At 55.2% G+C, this 19199-nt stretch overlaps 5 protein-coding genes across 5 annotated transcripts; 3 read left to right on the top strand and 2 right to left on the bottom strand.

Annotated features, from left to right (window-relative positions):
* Positions 1-699: 699 nt before the first annotated feature.
* On the top strand, positions 700-989 carry DCS_02440 (uncharacterized protein; the record flags this gene model as incomplete). Its single annotated transcript, XM_040799767.1, has 2 exons — positions 700-754; positions 814-989. 2 exons carry the CDS (start codon positions 700-702, stop codon positions 987-989), a joined length of 231 nt encoding a protein of 76 aa, XP_040660650.1.
* A 366-nt stretch (positions 990-1355) lies between these two features.
* Positions 1356-4313, bottom strand: DCS_02439 (uncharacterized protein; the record flags this gene model as incomplete). Its single annotated transcript, XM_040799766.1, has 1 exon — positions 1356-4313. The coding sequence occupies one exon, from the start codon at positions 4311-4313 to the stop codon at positions 1356-1358; it is 2958 nt and encodes a 985-aa protein (XP_040660649.1).
* Positions 4314-8606: 4293 nt separating this feature from the next.
* Positions 8607-13586, top strand: DCS_02438 (C3HC4 type zinc finger containing protein; the record flags this gene model as incomplete). The annotated part of the gene is made up of 3 exons (XM_040799765.1): positions 8607-10999; positions 11051-12510; positions 12565-13586. 3 exons carry the CDS (start codon positions 8607-8609, stop codon positions 13584-13586), a joined length of 4875 nt encoding a protein of 1624 aa, XP_040660648.1.
* Positions 13587-13706: 120 nt separating this feature from the next.
* Positions 13707-14744, bottom strand: DCS_02437 (uncharacterized protein; the record flags this gene model as incomplete). The annotated part of the gene is made up of 1 exon (XM_040799764.1): positions 13707-14744. One exon carries the CDS (start codon positions 14742-14744, stop codon positions 13707-13709), a length of 1038 nt encoding a protein of 345 aa, XP_040660647.1.
* A 1031-nt stretch (positions 14745-15775) lies between these two features.
* On the top strand, positions 15776-18695 carry DCS_02436 (fes/CIP4 domain-containing protein; the record flags this gene model as incomplete). Its single annotated transcript, XM_040799763.1, has 6 exons — positions 15776-15814; positions 15892-15984; positions 16062-16147; positions 16206-16897; positions 16957-17943; positions 18010-18695. The coding sequence occupies 6 exons, from the start codon at positions 15776-15778 to the stop codon at positions 18693-18695; spliced, it is 2583 nt and encodes an 860-aa protein (XP_040660646.1).
* Positions 18696-19199: the final 504 nt, after the last annotated feature.

Raw genomic sequence — 19199 nt, 5'->3', positions numbered from 1 at the left:
GTAACCTGCACTGTACTCTAGCCACTGCGCAACTGGTTTGCCGCTTCGTTGTTAGTGCCGCTGTACTATTAGTTGGTCATGTGTGCGCATTTCATTGCACAGGTGCCTGCAAAGTACTTTGATATAACAGTAATACAAGTGCGCCTATCCGTAAAACTCGGCGTGTGGTCGTCACTGAAGCCGATGCTGGCATGGAAAGTCCTGTACGTAATGATGGAGTGGTGGACTTCTCGTGCAACATCCAACGTTTGCAACACGAGATTCGCAACACTAGGTGTAGATTAGCGACATGAGATTAGCAGCATCACCTCATTGTCACCGTCACGTCACAGCATGTTACCACCTCCCCCCAGCATTTTGGATGCATTTCTGAAACGCCATCTCTCTTCCATAGCCGTCCTTGCACTATTAATAATATTCCATTCCACCCTCCCCTCCCCCCAGATAAATTCCAAGGCGCTTCCTTGCCTACCCCGCCAACCCAATCGTCGAACGCTAGGGAGCTCTCCCTCCATATTTTCCTCCCAAGTTCCCCTTCAGCCGTACTAGTGACGACACCCAAGTGCCCAGCCAACGAGGCCAAGAGCGTCACCGCCATCGCCAAACCTTACGTTTTCACCCCGACACCAAAACCGCATGCTCATCACCAACTCTTTCGCTCATAGATAATCCATCGCCGAATCGGTCTGACACGTTACCATGCCCGAGCGAATTACAACCAGCATTCCGGCCCATTCGTCCCATTCGTCCCAAGGTGTGTCTGTCCTGTTTTTGATTCCGCTCGCTCCCAAGCCTCAACGCTAACATCGGTAGACAAAACCTCGCCACGGGCCAAGGCCGATGCCGCGCGCGCCATGGACCATACCATCTCCTGGCAGCCCAGCATGCAGCGTCGCCAGAGCTGGAGTAAGGAGGACCAGAAGCACCAGCTGCAAATGTCGACCATGGACACGGCCAACAAGGCCCCCGGCTTCACCGAGAAGAGGTAGCAGTTCCTGCTTCCCAGGATGGACAACCGATTCGAGATCGAGACATGGCAACCTTTGCAGGCAGGCAGGCCGACAGGCAGCCAGTCAATCAGTCAGTCAGTCGGGCACGCACGCACGCACGCAGCTGGGCAAGAGAAGCCGTCATTCTTTCGAATGCGAGCGGTGCAGGGAGGGACACTTGGCCACTACATTCCCTGCCCACTCAACACAAGCCCGTATCCTACAAGCAATGGAGCTCCATGTCCTGTTCGCAACGTTGGCACACTGAGAGTGGAGCGGTGAATTATCCGTATCGCACATCCGTATCCCTTCTCTCGCCTTACCACGTCGTGTTCTCGAACCGCCCAGCGATGGTTCGCTCGAGCCCTAGTGACCTTTCCTTCCCATGCCGTCCAGCCCGCTTGTGGAATAATATTCGCTCAAAGTGCCTACCGCGTAGGCGATTCCCGTCACCCATGCCGCTCCCATCACAAGCTTACGTCCGACGCTCCTCTTGGTCTTTCTCTTGGCCATCCTTTCGCCGCCACACGCCTCGTCCTTGCTCCCGCCTTGGCTCTGTCGAAAGGGAGGTGCTGGCTTGCTGCCCTCCTCGCCCGAGGGTCCGTCGTAGTTGACAAAGCCCGTCGGGCTCGCAAAGTTGCCCGTCACGGGGCTGCCCATCATGTCGATGGGATTCACCGATGATCGCCTTGCCGCCCTCGTCTTGCGAAAGACGAGCACGTCACCGCCACCCGACGTCATCTCATAGCCTTGCTCCTCGAGCGAGGAGAAGTAGGGTAGGAACTTGGACGGGTTGGAGAGCCGGAGCAGAACCTCGCTGGGCGACTCTGACGACTCGGCCGCAACGCTCGAGGTCGTTTCGCCAATCCGAACGCTTTGCGTCGAGGAATCGTATGCGAGCACCTTGTACAGCACACGTCGCTCGCCCTCCGTCACCGCCGCCCCTTTGCGCCCCCCCGCCCCCCTTGCCTTGTGATGCTTCTCGAACGTGGGCCAGGTGGGACGTCCCGCGCACTCGTCGGCGTAGCTTGTCTGCAATCCCTGTGGCGTTTTCGAGTACGAGTCTTCCTCCGTGTACGCGACACGTCTCATCGCTCCACGGTCCAAGGCGTGCTGCAGCATCGAGGACTCGGTCGGGAAACTCTCATCCATCGAGCTGGCTCCCACATCCCCCATATGCGTGCCAGATGCTGCAGGCTCGTCACTTTCCGCAGCGCCACCGTTGCTTGGGTACATCGATGGCTTTAACGGACGAGTTGTTGTGTGCCATGAGGTGTAACGGTCCTCGGGAACGTCACGCCCATAGCTGCCAGTCGGAGCGTGCGACTTCTTGCTCTTCCACTGGCGGATGGCGGCTTGCGCATCTTGTGACGCCGCATCCCAGCTCAGCTCGTGTTCGGCTTTATCTCGTTGCAACTTCAATTGTTGACTGCTGTGCCGCGCTTTTCGCAGCACCTCGGACCGAATCTCATCCGCTGTCCTATGCTTGATTGTATCCGAGCCGGTGCCGGCAAACGCTGAACTTCTGCTTGAGCAATGACGCAGAGTGCTTGTTGTGGACGTCGAAAATGTACCCATGTTTTTCGCGTCGCACGCGTCGCTCACGTCTGACGAATTGGCAGGCTCGGCATGAGTCATCACGGGCATGTGACTGGTCAGGTCTGCATAGAACTTGGTCGCCTCGCCAGAGTCAATGGGATACCGTCGGCTGAGAGAGCCGAGCCTCCGGCTATTGTAATTTCCACTGCCGTCAAAGTGCGTTGCCAGGCCCTCCGAGCGAGCCTGTGCCTTCATTGTTTCGACCTTGTCACGACCAGCACTGGGATGCTTTTCGACATCATCGCACGTCCTAGAGGTCAGCTCTGGGTGGATTCGTTCCGTCATCGGTCCCGTGTTGGAAAACGAATCGTACCCAGTCAGGTCCTCGTACTGCTTAGAAACGTCCTCGGCTGCTTGGATTCTAGGCGACGACGGGTCGTCATTGTCGTACTGCCTGTACTTGTCTAGATCCTTGTATTTCCTAGAGAGCTCTTCCGGCGTCAAGTCTTGGAGGCCATCCGGCTCATGCCAACGTACTGGACCGTACTTGTCGAGGTCGTCGTATTGCTTGCCGGTGTTTTCCTTTCTTCCACGTTCATCTGCTTTGCTTGCGACAGGTGATCTTTTGAATTCGGTAGCAACAAAGCCTTCGTACTTGTCGAGATCCTCGTAGTATTTGGTTTCCTCCTCAGGAGTGAGCTTTCCCACGGCATCTGGCTCGTTTCGTTGCAGGCGGCCCTGCGCTTTTGACGGCTCGCCGGGTGTGAACCTTGCCACGCCATCAGGCTCATCCCACCCAATAGGCCGATACTTTTTCAGATCGTCGTTGTGGTTTAAGCGCTCCTCCGTTCTCCCACTTGCAAGTCCGTTTGGCTGGTTCTCGGCAATGGGCCTGTACTTTTCCAGATCATCAAAAAGCTTAGTGGCACCGTCGGCATTCGAGGGCCGTGAACTGATCGAGCTGCCCAACTTGGCCGATCTGTGCTTGCCACTATTGTTGTGGATTGTGGGGACCTGTTCTGAAATATTCCCATCGGCCGGTTTGCCGTTACCGTTGTCGGTGTAGCGGATGGCACTTCCCGCAGCGGCCTGCCTCTGCCATGTCTGGGCATTGGGAAGGGGCGCTGACGAGTTTTTCAGCGAGTCGACGGTTCCAGCCTTGCTGTCAGACATGTTTTCTGTTGCCGGTTGTGCCGAGGACCTCTTGCGGTTTGTGATGGGCTCGACCAAGTCAACTCGCTTCGAATGAGAGCGTGTGGTGGGTTGCGAGTGCGGGAGAAGGTAACGGCGGATATCGCGAAGTGGCGACCATGGACGATGACAGCTTACACGAGTGGTGAAGAGATGGTCGATGGCTTCCCGCTCAACGTCTTCGATGTTCCTCCCTGGGCGCACTCCCGAGGCATCGTCAGACGACCAGGACTTGACAGCATCCATCTTGACGTAACGAGCAGCCGACGGCGGCCAGTTGGGAGGCAAACCATCACCAGCCATCGGGCCTTTCGTTCCGGCCTTGGAAATGCTTTCAAGGTGATTATTATCCCATGAAAGATTCCGTTGTAGAAGCTCCATGCATCTATACCGTCGGTGGCGGCGACGGGCTTCATTCGCCGTGGCTGGGTCGCCGTGGCATGACCATGGACCGAAGCGGAAGCCTCGACTTTGTTGAGCTGGGCTGCATATCAGTGGTGCCCCAGAGGCGACTGTGGACGGCAACTGTCGCGAGAGTCTTCGTGCGACCAACGCCATTGCCTGGGGGGAGGGCGCCGATGCCGTCTTCAACATGGCGTCGGAGGAGAGTGGCAACGTGGAGAGAGATCGATTTCCTGAACGAATCGTGAGCAATGTGGATTGAATGAGCTCCATACGCGAGCTGGATAAGCGTATGGGGAGAGGGAAATTGGGATGGAAACTGACCACAACTCTGGTGCTGTCACGGCGAGGTTGATGATTGGCACCCATACAGCAGTGACATGGAGTGACGTCGTCGTCTTGGTGACGAAACTGTGATGTGAAGATGGAGGCCAGAGATAGGAAGTGTACGTTGGCACTATGACTGGCTGGCTGGCAGCATTGGGCTTACGGTTTAGAGCCAGCAAGGCAAACGATAGATGAAAAGGATAGACTCGGGGGCGATGACGATGGCAGCAGAGGAGGAGACGATGACGACCGAGGCGGTCACTCAGGTGTTGGTGAACATACTCCGTACCTAGGTACCTAACGCTGGTCTGGGTGCAGTAACAGTACCTGTATCGGCACCAGTGGCGGATACTAGTGGTAGGGGCACCACATCACAGGGTCTCCCCAGCGCCTTTACGCCGAGCCACAGAGGGACTGGTTCGTCTGGTGAGGGGTAGTGCGCATGAGGCATCGCCTGCTGTCCGGCGTGCCGGCCAATCGTTGGAGCAGATGGGTCCGAGATCCACTCATTATATCGCCCCATTTCCCCAGAACTCTGCGCCGCGGACAATTCCGCCTATGTTCTACGAGCAGCTTAATACAGTTTCTATTATACTTTTCAAAGTACTCCGTACTTATTACAGGAGTACCTTTTCCGGATTGTAACTTGCTCCGAGATTCCTCTTTCTAAAAATCGGGCGGTCCGTCATTGTTTCTATTTCACCTTTCTCTCCCCGTTAATTTTATGTTTAACAGATCATTCGACATACAAAGGATTACCCTCTGAAGCCTCTGAAGCCCTTTCATTGATGCCGCCTGGATTATCGTTCATCAGCTTAAAGTGGACGTCATCACCAGATGCAGTTTAGGCGCTTGATTACCGATTTCCGGAAATGGACACTCCGCGAACGAATCACACTATGAACGGGGCAGTAAGTACAGATATGTCGGGGCAGTAGGGAGTAAGTCAGACCCCCCACTCATGGCCCCCCCCCTCTTGGGCCCCCCAATACGGAAAAACAAGCTATCTTCAAAGCCACAAAACGAGGTATTATTAATACAATAAAATTAAAATAAAATATCTATAGTATCTATTTAAGCTGCCATTTAAAGCAAAGGTCTTCAAATCCGTAACTAGACGTTTCTGCTAATAATAGTGCTGGATTAAGTGTTCGTTCGTACCGTTTTTGGGTCTCGATAATCTTATCGATCTGTACGAAGCGGCCGTTGGGATCTTAGGCTACTTTTTGTTTTTTCCGAGGCTTAAGTCGATAGACTTAATATTCCAGTTGTTGGATTCTAGCCTAGGCTGTTGCAAGAGTAGTATTTTAAGCGTTAAGGGCCCGGCCTACCTTAGAAAATAGCTACCGCGCTATACGGTCAATTTGACTAGGCGCGTACATTTTCACAATAAGGCTCCGAAAGTCGTGTAATCGTCGGGGTGTTCGTAGAGGGTTATAATCCTCTTCTAATTGCCTTTTTAGGGCTTTAGCTTCCGAGATAGCTGGGGGTTTATCTTGCAAGATAAGGCGGCTTAGTAACGGCTTTACTATATTAACAGGCCATAACCCAGACCCCTTCCACCCTCCCCTAATATTCCGTTCCGTAAGACCTTCCGTACGGGCTTAATAATAGCAATATAAGAAGGTAGCCTTACCAACTGGCGCTAAATCGTTAGTACAAGCCTTAAAAAGGATATCTTGGATAGCCCGGCGGTAGGCAGCTTTAACGGGTGAAAAACACAATACGTCGAGTAGCTAGAGGACGTATAAGGCGTATAGTAGTAAGAATAAAAGGTAGATACCATTTTCGAAGCAGGCATATATAAATCGATCGGTCTAATAACTTCCGTACCTATTAACAATAAGTAGCCTTCGTTCCGTTTTCGATACTCCAGATTAAGGTATAAAGATCTGCTTAAGCTACTGTATTGCAACCTTGTCGTTAGTCCAGCCTTTAGGGGTTACCTTAAAGTACTACTCTTCGAGGAAGGTCGGATTCTCCGGAAACTATTGGTATTGTAAGTCCTAACCCTTAAAAAGGACTAGTAGTAGAAGGGCTTGGCCAATAGCTAATATATATTCCACGATAGTAGTCCAATAACGCAATCCAGCCTTCTTCTTTAGTTGGAATGTCTTATCCAACCTCCTAAGTACTAGGCCGTTACTACCGAGGCCCTCGAGGATCCCAGTTTCGTCCATATTCCAACGGTATTATAGCGGGATAGCCTGGATCTCGGAGGGCCTTAGTAAATTAAACCAATTTTTAATAAGGCTCGTAGAAGTACCGTTTAAACGGTACGAATTAATAGACTTACCTTGTACGGTACTAACTTCTGGGTTACGGCGTAAAAAGCCCGTAATCTAGTTCTTGCCGAGGGGTTAAAGGTCCCCTCCTGCAACAAGGATCCGGGCGGTAAAGACCTTTAATTGCTGATATAACGGTAGTAGCCCTAATGCGCCTTGGATAAGGACCCAATTGCAAAGGTGCTTTTCTTGATCCCTTAAGAGCCTTTGTAACGGGATATAGGCTTTATTTCTTGGAAGGTGGCCGCGTAATCGGTTTTAGAGTGTTGTCCGTGGAATTCCATACTGAGAGATAGCTTAGTACTGCGAGAGGCCGTTTTTTACAGCCGATACGGCTAGTTGGAGCGTTTCTTCGGTATACTTAGCTTTTTTAGCCATTAAATAAGCTAGGAATAGTTATTCTTGTAAAAATCAATTAAGTTACGCGAAAAAACGCGGTTGTAATGTGTAGCTTGTATTGATGAAGGTAGGAAAATGGGGGGCCCAAGAGGGGGGGGGGCCCATGAGTGGGGGGTCTGACTTAGTTACTGTACAGTACTGCCAATATTGCGCGAACCCGACAACAATACTGCCGTGTCATAGTGCAGCAATGTGGAGTTGGAATGATGCATTGATTTATTTTTATGCTTCATACTTGCTGACCGAGTCGCAAACTCCATCAACAAGGATGATGGCCGTGGCATTCTTGTCTGCATTTCAAGCGTTTCCATCCTAAAATCGGGCCATGTTGTAGGCGAATGCGGTCACGTATGATGACCTCACCTCAGTACAACGACAGTATGCTGATGTTGCTATGCTCTCTGGTATCATGCTGGTGAAATTTCGATCGGCGCCGGGGCGTGATGTGCATCTTCAATATTATTGTGCACTTGTGATCCGTATATTTCAACGGTTCGATCAAGGCCAGGGCCGGCGATTCAGTGTGTATGAATAGGTCGGTGTACAAGTGCAGCGTAATGTACAATCTCACGCAGGCTTCTCCCCCAACTACTTCTTCGTTGGAACAGCAGTGCACACTTCAGAGTCGTCGGCAGGCAATTGGCTTCGTGGGAAGACACCTACAACAACGCGGGGGAACGGCCTGGCGGAAAGGCCTGGCATTTGTTTAATCATGAGACATCAGCTGCGGTAAAGTATTGGTTACCATTTGATTTCATCTTCTGGTGTACCATTTTATTGACACATCCATAGCAAGCTGAAGACGCTTCGTCGCAGGGCGTAGGGAGAATGGAATAGTTTGCGAGATAAAAGCGATATAACAACAATCATGGATAGTAAATGCATAGCACATCGATGGCTGACTTTGCGCAACTGCGGATGGTAGCAGACGTGTGGCGTGCCTCTGCCTGGAATGTGTGGATGTGGCATGCTCCAGGTGCGGTTGTCAGCGGTGGTAGGCATGTGTGACAGTGGGTGAGTGCACCGAACAAGGCACAGGTCCCCTGAAGCGCACCGGAGCACTCGAAACAAGAATCATTCGCGCATTGTCCGTCCCCTTTCGAGCCCGCTGGGTCAACGAACTGATCTGCTGCCTCAATGGCCATGGTGCTCAACACATGATTCTCCTCTGTGCTCCGTGCTCCGTGTTCCATGGTGGTGCGGTGGTGTGGTGATGCGGTGATGTGGTGGTGCAAAAATAAAAGTTGGTTGAGCTTTGCATCTTGCTAGCACACCTGTTCGCCAGCGTTGCTCGTGACATCATACAACCACCACCTTTGACCAGATTTTGGCCGCCAACTTTTTTGCTCCAAGTAGTATTTTGCCAGCTTGGCCATTTCCTCTCACCTCCGACGCACCAACCCACCACCACGTCACGCCGCTCCAGCATTGGGAGCCACAGCTTCCATCCCGCTGCGTTTGCCGACCTGCCATCATGAAGCGCGCCCAGCTGGGCAAAGGCGCATCCCGGCCCGTCGACAGGCCAGCTTTTGGAGCTGGCACTGGAGCCGGGATTGGAGCCTTTGGCGGAACCTCGCTCTCCTACCTCGCCCAACCGCCCTCCTTCGCTGCCGTCTCCGATCCTCATGTCGTCGTCTCGTTCAAGAACATCCTGAAAAAGGACAGCACGACGAAAACCAAGGGTCTCGAGGACCTCTTGCAGCATGTCCTCTCCCATCCCTACGACGACACTGGCGGTGTCGACGAAGCTGTCCTCGATATCTGGACCCAGCTGTATCCCCGCCTTTCCATAGACAACGCCCGACGCGTCCGCGAGCTCTCCCATACCTTGCAGTTCGAGCTTGTCAAGTCCGCTCGCAAGCGGATGGAGCGACGAATCCCAAAGGTCGTCGGCGCATGGCTCTCCGGCCTCTACGACCGCGACCGAGCCGTTGCCCGTGCCGCCAACGATGGCCTCTCGTCCTTCCTCACCACTCCCGAAAAGATGTCTGCTTTCTGGTCCAGGTGCCAGACGCAAATACTCGACTACGCCATCGAGGCCGTCCGAGAAACCCAAGATACCCTGAGCGACGAGCGGTCGACGACGAGCGAGGATGCCGACGTCGTATACTTTCGCGTCCTCACCGCCAGCATGTCCCTCGTCCTCGGTCTTATCCAGCTTAGAGGAGGGGACCTGGAAAGCTTTCGAGAAAAATACGACGAATATTTTGCCGAGGAGGCCGTCTGGAAGAGCATCACCTTCAAGGACCAACACGCTCGCAGGATCGTTTGCCAGCTGCTCTTTGCCTGTCTCGAGCGCGACCTGCCCTACGCCGAATCGGTCAAGGTTAAGCAAGCCTTCGTCACCGGAGGCCTAAAGACAAGCCAAGCCGGCTCTGCGCTCGAGTACGTCCGCGCCTTGACCAAGTTGACCCAGCGGAACCCCGACATCTGGCTAGGGGGTCCGGCCGACAAGAAGTCTCCCTTCGCCCGGCTGCAGTCGTTCATCGCCAAGGGCTCCCAGGGGAGTCCCCCAAAGTACTGGGAGTGTCTGGACAGCCTCTTAGCCTTGATTCCACAGGACCTTCTTACCTCAGAAGGTGCCTCCGGCCTACTCGCGTCCCTGAAACTTGGTATCGCCAGCCGTGATGAGCCTCGGACCAACACCTCATTCTCTTGGAAGTGCTTCGACGACTCTGCCAGGAGATGCCTCAAAGCGCTCTCCGAAGACGACCAGCTGATCTTGGCAAGGCAGCACCTTTTCCCTCTCTTCGAACAATTCTTCTTCACACTATCCGAACATCCGACCTCGATTCCTCTCGGACCGAATTCTATGACAATTGTTGTCGACATCCATCTCGGCTTGTTGCGTTTGTCGTCCCGACTGGCTGCTGCTCTGGCGGCTGAGTGGGGGCGCCTCGGGGATATGCTTTGTTCCAACATATCTGGTTCTCTCCCCGGAGTATCCAAAGGCTACCAAGAATCACAGTCCAAGATCAGCGAGGAAGCAAGACGCTGGTTTGGCCTCGTCGGCTTGTTGTACGACAGACTGCTCGACGCCGACAAGTCACTCGATCAAACAGTGCACCCGTCGACCAAGATAATATCGCAATGCATCAATATTCTCAAAAGTCGCAACATGAAGCCGTTCGGGGCGGCGCAAGCTCTCGAATACGCCTTGAGCACGTCGCCACACCTTTTCGTAGCTGATACCGGTGTGCAACTAGCCGACTTTCTTCAATCATCTGCACTGGAAAGTATGGAAACTGTCGTCCAGTCAGCATCCTCTCCGTCGCTTTTCTCCTGCCTCGGCCTCCTTGCGGCCATCCCAGAGAAAGGTTTTGACTACGATGCATTGTGGAAACTTTGGACGGCGTCGTCTCTAAAACTTGATTCTTCTGCCCGCATATCAGCTCTCATTTGTCTCGTCTCACAAGAGAGGGCCTCCAGCATTGCCCAGAGCACGGAAGAACTGCAGGATGCCGTCTGCTCCCAAGTCTGCAGCCCAGCGGTCATTGGTGGCGATGCTGTTGGCATCTCAACAGAGTTGGTCGAAGCTGCCGTTACACATAATGCCGTCAATCCCGAGACGATTCAAAAAATTGTACTTGGCATGGTGAAGCGACTTTCGATAGAAGCAGAGTCGAAGGAGGCTCTCGATGTGTTGGAAATTATTGCCAAGCAACGAAAAGACTTGTTCCGTCAAGAGGATCCCATTCGCACCGAACTTGTTGCTCACCTCCTTAGCTTGTCAGAACTTGCTGACAGCACTGTCTCTCTGCAGGCATCCAGGATTCGCTCCCTCCTGGACGGCCCAGGGCATGGCGCGTTGCCGGTTGTCGAAATTTTGCAGTCTAATCTTGATCACGCTAGACCTCAATCTCTAGAGTACGTTGTGGAATGCAGATCGATAGTTTTCCCCGGCTAACATGCGTGCAGAATTAGCACCCTCGTCTCCCAAGCCAAAGGCGCTGCTGGAACAAATATTTCATGGGAGCATGTCTTTCCCAGTACCAACGTGTGGATGGCGGAGCTCTCGCCGATGTTGGAAGTGCCGCTGAATCCATCACTCGCCATCACCAGCAGCATTGGTGGTGCTCTGTCTCTACCGAAACGTGCTTTGACATCTCCGCCGAGTCAGCTTCGAGTTTCGAGAGATAGAAAGGGTCGATCGGTACCCGCGAGAATGGCTATTTTTACCGCCCAACTGTTGAGCACGACGGAAGGCATCGTTCTCCCCCGACAGCAGCACATTGAGCTATTGTACCTTCAAATCTTGACCGTGCACCTTGCCTCGGACCAAATTACTTTGCTCGGTCACAATGGCCTATGGGAAAATTTGGACGATGACGAAGCGATGAACGAAGCAGAGAACCTTGTTACCTCGTCGAGGACTCTTTTGAGCAGCTTTCTTGCCGAGGCAAAAACCTGGGACTTGGCTGCGGACGATAGAATTGCCGCCATCATCCAAGGTCTTATCAACTTCACGATAAAGGAGTCTTCAGAAATTTCCCCACGTGGAGTGTACAGCTCGAGGGTCCTGAGCGAGCTGTTGCAAGAACTGTCCGAGCTGCATGGAGATACTGCATCGCTAGAAGAACAGCTCCTCAGGCCAGATATTCTCAAGGCCACACCACAAACTGCCTTACCTGCTGCTGGTATTGTCGCCGGGCTAGGGGAGAAACTGCAGTCGTCCAAGGCAGTAATCAACTTTTGTAATCGACTTATCAGCGACATTTCTGCCGCGTCTCTGAGCAGCGACAGAACGATCATTACACTGGTTCTTACAACAATGTGCGCACAGTTGTATGGCCAAGGCGAGCTTCCCGTGGCCAATAACCGCATTGTATTTGCCGTAAAGCAAATCACTTCTTGGATGGATGATGCCGGTCATCTGGATGCAAACGTGTGCGCCGAGATGTGCCGCGCTCTGGCACACCTCCTGCCTTGCATGAAGGATGTATACGGATCCTACTGGGAAAAGTCACTCCAGTTTTGCGTTAGCCTATGGGAGCGCGCAGGACAGCAGGTCCTTTCCGAGGCACTGCCCTCCGTGCACTCGTCTCTCAAGCTCTTCAAAGTCCTCGAGGGGATTCAAGAGCCAAACGACGATCTCCAGGATGCGCTGAGAGACTTCTCCACGGCCAAGTCCAACGGTCTGGTGGAGCTTCTGAAACTGCGTCGTGAAGAGAATTCGCAACCGTTGGAGATCGTGGACGCGATGCTACGTCGTGAGATTGAAACGATGCCCGTTCTGCGCATTCCCGACCCTGTTGACCTCTTCCCCCTCGTCGCGTCCGAGTCACGCGATATTCAGACGGCCGCTTTTGAGATGCTTCATAAGAAGATCCCCATCCAGCAAGAGCAGCAAGCATTCGATATTCTCCTGGAGAAGAAGGGTACGTGCTTATCGTGGCCAAGTCTCGAATGCATATGCTAATAGTCCCCACCAGTTGCTCGCCTACCCGACGAGCTTCTCTCGCTCTTGCTCGATCCGCCTACTCTTGATAAGTTCTCGGACGAAGCACTGGCCGTCTTTCCTTCCTCCATCCGCTGCTACCTCCTCTCTTGGAAGCTTCTCTTCGATGCCTTCTCCGCCTCGACGTTTAAGATTCGCAACGATTACACGGAGCATCTCAAGAGTGGCGATTATGTGAACCCGCTGCTCGAGTTTCTCTTCGACGTCCTCGGCCACTCCGCCGCCCACCCGATCAAGCTCGACAAAGAGAACATAGGGCCGCAGCAAATTTGCGACTTCGACATCAAGCTTGCCGACGCAGAGCCTGGCGAGAGGAGCATGTATTGGCTGCTTGCGCACTCGTTTTACCTAACCCTTAAATACATACCAAGCCTCTTCAGGGCGTGGTACCTTGACTGCCGGTCCAAGCAGACAAGAATCGCCGTCGAGACATGGACGACGAAATTCTTCTCGCCTCTCATCATCGCCGACACACTAGCCGAGGTGCAAGCGTGGGCAGATTCGCAGGAAGCGCCCCCCAGCGACGAAAAGGAACTCGTCGTCAAGGTCTCCAGGGCTGCGCGGGAAGTAACGGCAGGCTACGAGGTGGACGAGGAGCAGGCTTTGATCGTCATCAAGGTGCCGTCGAGCTACCCCATCGACGGCATCACCGTGTTGGGACAGCATCGCGTGGCCGTGACGGAACGCAAGTGGCAAAGTTGGATCATGACGACGCAGGGAGCCATCACCTTCTCCAACGGCAGCATAATGGACGGTCTGCAGGTGTTCCGGCGCAACATCGTCGGCGCACTCAAGGGCCAGACCGAGTGCGCCATCTGCTACAGCATCATCTCGTCGGACAAGCGCACACCCGACAAGCGCTGCTCGACGTGCAAGAACCTCTTCCACCGGTCGTGTCTGTATAAGTGGTTCCAGACCAGCAACCAAAACTCTTGCCCTCTGTGCAGAAATCCGATCGACTACCTGGGCGCGGATACGGCGAAACGACGACAGTGAGGGGTTGCGAGCGCTCCTGCAGGCGTTGCACCGTGGGAATAGAGTTGGTTTTGCGGTCCGTGTTCTGGCTATCATGTAGAGTTTACCGCAGTCAATAGACATGGACGAGTAGGCATTAGTTTAGCCCATCTTCTGCAAAGCACGAAAAGCGGTATGCCTTGTGTGAATTAGCACAAGGCATGGCGAGAAAACAAGGAAGCAGGGCCATACCTCGGACGCTGTGGCCCTTGCGTGAAACGTCACGAGGGCGGCAACGGCCTCCCGCCACACGGGCGCGGTGTCGGGTAGTATTTCGGGCCATGGTCGAGGCGGAAATACTGTCCAAAGTTCAAAGGGCGAAACCTTCAGCGCCTTTGCCTCGGGCCACGTCTCGGGGGTCGGAGTGCCGAGTGTCTTGAAAATGCTGAGGATGAGCCCGAGCTGGTTTCCGTCCTCGCTGACGGGACGCGACTCGAAGAGAAGGGATGATGGCGGCTGGACAGCCTCGGCGATCATGACGCCCAGGGCCCACATGTCCACGGGAGTGCCGTAGGCCTTGTCCCCGAAAAGGACCTCGGGCGCGCGATACGGCCCAGTGCCGATGTCGAGAATCTTGTCGTCCGGACGCTCGCTCGAGGCCGACAGGTGGGGGTGCCAGGCGGTGCCAAAGTCGGAGAGGAAAGCGGGACCAGAGGGAGACTGGAGGAGAACGGCGGATGGTTTCATGTCCCTATGGATGATGGCCTCGTGGTGGATGGCCTCGAGCGCGCGCAGCACGTCCCTGAAAATGGAAGCAAGCTCCTTGGTCGGCGCATGCTTGTTCCGGTCCCGCCGATCTAGAAGATCAGCCAGGGTGAGGGGCATGTACGGAAACCGCAGGACAAGACGTAGCTCGTGGTCACGGAAGACATCGAGAAGCGGTATGACGGGTGGACGTAAGCTGGACAAGATTTTGGCCTCGCGATGGGGATTGTGCGGTTCCAGGTTGGCGACGGCGACGATGACTTTCAGCGCGTAGGGACCTGCACGGTAGACTTCCGAAGTGACGCCGCTGCCGATGGGTGTGCAGTTTGTGTAGTTTCCTATGCGAATCCCCAGTTGATCGGACGAGGCTGGAGGGATCGGCGTGGAAGAATCCAGGTTCAGGGGGGGGGCGGCGGTGTGGTATGGCGACGCCATGTTGTGCGGGCAGCAGGCGGCGTCGTACTCTTGCTACGGGGTGTCAGGGCGGTATCCTTCAAATTAGGGTATCTTGTGCTTCACTCGCCCGCGAGGATGAGTTTTCGTGTGCCGCTTGCTCGATGGCGATGGCCTCGCCACTCATTGAGGGTGGAAGATATTGTTGTCTCACGGAACTGTCAGCCAGCTGGCGGCATGTCGCATCAGGAACTCCCTCGCCACACTCACAGTTTTTGGATGATTTCATATCGATCTAATGCTGAGAGGGATGCCCTCCACGCACCGTCGGGTCCCATGGTGATAGATGGTGATGGGACGTGAAGGTGAAGATCCCAAAGCAGGTTCTGGCGGCAATCCACAGCGTCACTTGAAACCCAGTATAGGGTAGGCCAGGCACGACGGCGCAGTCTCGGTTCCAATCTAGCCGAGGCTTCTCCGACGCTCCTCCATGAACTGTTACTAGGGTGACGCCACCAAGACGAGAACGGTTGCGCGGGCAGCGGCAGCAACCGAGACGTCTTCCCGTATGTGTGCATGTACTTATGCGTGTGAAGTACGTGTATGTGTACATGCCCTGGCACCACACGTACTGTACAGTACTTGTACTGGCTCTCATGTCTACTATTAACTAATACCTGGAACGGAGTACTCCGTAATACAGCCTCCTAGGTTCGTGCACGTAATCCATCATTCTCAACTCCCTTCCGGCCAGCCCAGCCTCCCGGCATCTAAACATCGCGGCATTGTCATCGACCGCGACGAATGATCCCCTCAAACCGAGCTGCTGCGCCATGAGCAACTGTTGACGCGCGCGCCCGACGTCCGCTCCTGCGCCGTCCGCGTCCTCATCGATTGAATCCGCTCCGTTCCGTGCCGTGCCCAACGAGGACGACGAGACGACCGTCAGCCAGAGGCAGGCCAGAGCTCCCTTCCATTCATCCACGGCGGCAGCCTCGCTCTCCCCGTCTTCCTATCCGCCTCGAACCTGCAGCACACCATCCCACCGGGGCAGCTCTCCTTCCGCCGTTCCCATGGATGAACTCTCAAGGGGCGAGTACCCGGGCATGCTGGTAAGCCGCCCTCGCGACGAACACCCGCACCCCCTTCGCGTTCGCTTCATCTCGAGGGAAGGCGCTCACAAGAACAGACCCATATGCAGCCCTCGCAGGCCGTGCAGACTCTCAATGACCGGGTCAAGCGTATCAACAAGATCAACCTTGAGATTGCCGACTGGCTCCAGGTACGCACCGCTCTCCTCGCCCTCCTCCCTCCCGTTCACGGCAAACCTCCCTGACCGAGCACGTCTTACCTCTCCAGGAACGCCGTCGCGTGGAGGAGCAGTATGCGCTCGGTCTGCGCAAGCTCGCCCAGTTCAAGACTCCCAACTCCCTCTCCGAGCTAGGGTGCGTCCCCTTACCTTCCAAGGGCAAGCCGACTGAGCGGACGCTGACGGAGCACCAGGGTTTTCCAAGCACCCTGGCTTCGCATCGTCGACGGTGTCGAACGTGTCTCTCAGCACCACCACCTGTTTGCCGAGCGCATCGAGAATGACGTCGAGCGGCCGCTGCGCTCGTACCAGCAACGCTCCGACTACCAGAACATGCACCAAATCTCCACCAACCTTGGATCCATGGCCAAGGACCTCGAGGACGCGCAGGAAAAGTCGGACAAGCTTAACAAGAAGGCCAACAAGGCGAGCACCCAGAAGATCGACGCCGCCGCCGCCAAGCTCGAGTCGGCCTCGCAGCAGTGGGAGTCGCAGTCCCCCTTCATCTTCGAAACATTGCAGGCCTTGGACGAGACGCGCATCAATCAGCTCCGCGACCAGTTGACCCAGTACCAAACCCACGAGGCCGATCTGGCTCAGCGAAGCCAGCTTAACACGGCCGAGACGCTTGCCGTCCTGCTCGAGGTCAGCACGGAAAAGGAGATTCAAGATTTCTCCCGCCGCATCACCACCGTGAGGACTCGAACCTCGACCAGGCGCATGTCCATTCCCCGACCGCCGACGAGCTCATCGCTCCCTCCGCTTCCAACAAGTGGCGTAAACTCCAACCCTCTGCCTGCACCACCCGAAAATGCAAGCTCCCAACCGCCGGCGGAGGATGACGCGGTCGATCAAGTTTCGATGCCACCTCCTGAAGGCAAGCCTGGTGAGATTCTGTCATCCCGACACCCTCCTCCTCCCACTGCCCATCTAACTCGAACCCAGAGTCCAAACTGCGGCGGCTCGGAACGATGCTGGGAGGCCGAAAGCGACAAAGTGTTCAGTTCGGTCATATGTCGTCGCCCCAGAAGGGCGGCGGCACCACCTTTGGCCGTTTGGGCAGCAGTCATGGCCGCGTAGTGTCTCCCAGAACGTCTTCTACAAACCTCCACCAGGATTCGGCGCACCTGACGTCGCTCGCCGAGTCGCCAGACCAACCGAGACCAGACGGAGTGCCGGTCCAGGGCAGCAATTCCTTCGAGGCCACCAACGGAATCTCGGGCAACGGCAAAGTGGCGGACCGTTCTGTCGCCGGCACCGGCGTCGTGAATGGCACCCACAGGCTCGACGTTGCTGACTCGGCTCTGCAGCAAGGGGAAACATCCGCTGCCAGGGATGCCGCTGGCTTTACGGTACGAGCGCCGATGAACGACCCCATCACCAACGCACAGCGGGAAGCGGCTGCCGAGGAGGCCGATCAACTTTTCAAGCTCAACATTAAGAATGAGCCTGTCGAGGACGAGGACCCCCAGGCCAAGCAGGCGGCCCTGTCCAACGTGGCCAATACGCTCAAGATGGGCCCTGCAACGCAACGCTCTGGAACGATTAGGGGACGCCGCGACGTGCGAAACACCATTTACGTTCCCGCGCCAACCGCTGCGACCTCGACTCTGTCGGAGAGCCAATCCGACGGCGCCGGGCCCTCTACGACGGGCTCCCCACCCATGTCCACCTCATCGTTCTCACGACCGCCTGCCGTGATGGCCCTGGCGTCGGAGGCGAGCGTCACCGGTACCTCGGACAGCCAGTCGGTTCGTTCGGGCAACTCGCTGGGCAGCCTAGCTCATGCCAACCATCCGGACATGACCTCTCCCGGCCTCAACTGTTCCATCATCGAAACTGTGTCGGCAACGTTTGACAAGGGCGAAATCAAGACGGTGTCCATTGCCGGCGAGATTGCGTTTGTAAATAATGCAACGAATCTCAAAGACAGTATGTCGTCAAACCCATTCAACCGTCTCATCCGCACATGCTCGGCAGGCTGCTGACAGTATCTAGCGCGCGAAACGATTCGAATTAACCAGTTCCCGAGGCTCGAGCGCATTGGGCCGAACCGCATATTTGTCCAAAACGCTTCGCCCGATCAACCAGATCAGTTCACGCTTGACGTCGCCCACATTGCCAAGACGTCGATTGCTTTTTCCTATCGCGTCTTTGCCCAGGAGGCCGAGACGCCCGCTCTGGCCCAGCATGCGCCATTGCTGCTCATACCGGCCTGGAAGCCACAGGGCGACAAGCTCGGCCTGTTGCTGCAGTACCAGCTCAACCCGTCATCCAATTTCGGCCCCAGCGTGACGCTGCGCAACGTCGTCTTCATCGCGACATATAGCGGCAGGGCAGCCGGCGTGCAGACCAAGCCCAGCGGTACGCACCTCAAAGAGAAGCACCTGATATACTGGCGCCTAGGCGACGTCACCCTCACCGGCGACGTGCAAAAGATTGTTTGTCGTGTCACCGGAGCCGAAGGGAACTGCCCGGCGCCGGGTCACGTCGAGGCCCGTTGGGAGTACGCCGCTTCACGGAACGAGGCCATCGGTAGCGGCATTTCTGTATCACGGCTCTACGAGCCGGGAGCAGAATTCGATCCGTTCTCCGACCACGATCGCCCGGTAGTGGGGGAGAAGAAATGGCTCGACGTGCCGGTGCAGCGCAAACTCGCGAGCGGCAAATACGAGGCCAAATAGTGAGGCCCTTGCTCTACCAGTGCGTCTCATCTGCCTGGTCTCAAGTCCTTGGTCTCCGTCCTGCCGTCCTGCAGTGATCGATATCCTGTCGCCTCTTCACTTGTTTCCAGTCCTGTTCATCATCTGTTTCAAGGTCCCGGCAGTCTCGCCATGTCGCAGAATTCTCATGTAATCGGAGGGAGGAAGCGATCTTCTTTTTCTACGCCCCCGCACCCCGCGCATATACAACCAGACAAAAGGGGGAGGGGAAGGGGGCTTCGGAACTTTGTTTAAGGTAGCATTGCATCTATGACTAAACGATAAGCTGTACAGGTAGGATTTCATGAGTCCTGCGGGCAGCTACCCCCTTGGCTTATCGTGATGCTTTAAAAGTAATGAATATTATCCATTCGCCGTTTATCACCTTTGCTCCATCCATGCATGCTTTTTCCCAAATGCCGATGCACTGTAGGTACCAACCTAATTTGAAGACAATGAAAATGCCCAGCAAAGGGGCATCATCCC

Source organism: Drechmeria coniospora, chromosome 01 (assembly GCF_001625195.1).
Source record: "Drechmeria coniospora strain ARSEF 6962 chromosome 01, whole genome shotgun sequence".
In the NCBI taxonomy this organism is placed as follows: Eukaryota; Fungi; Ascomycota; class Sordariomycetes; order Hypocreales; family Ophiocordycipitaceae; genus Drechmeria; species Drechmeria coniospora.
The sequence above is the reverse complement of the archived record's forward strand: the minus strand, read 5'-3'. Positions and strand labels throughout refer to the sequence as shown.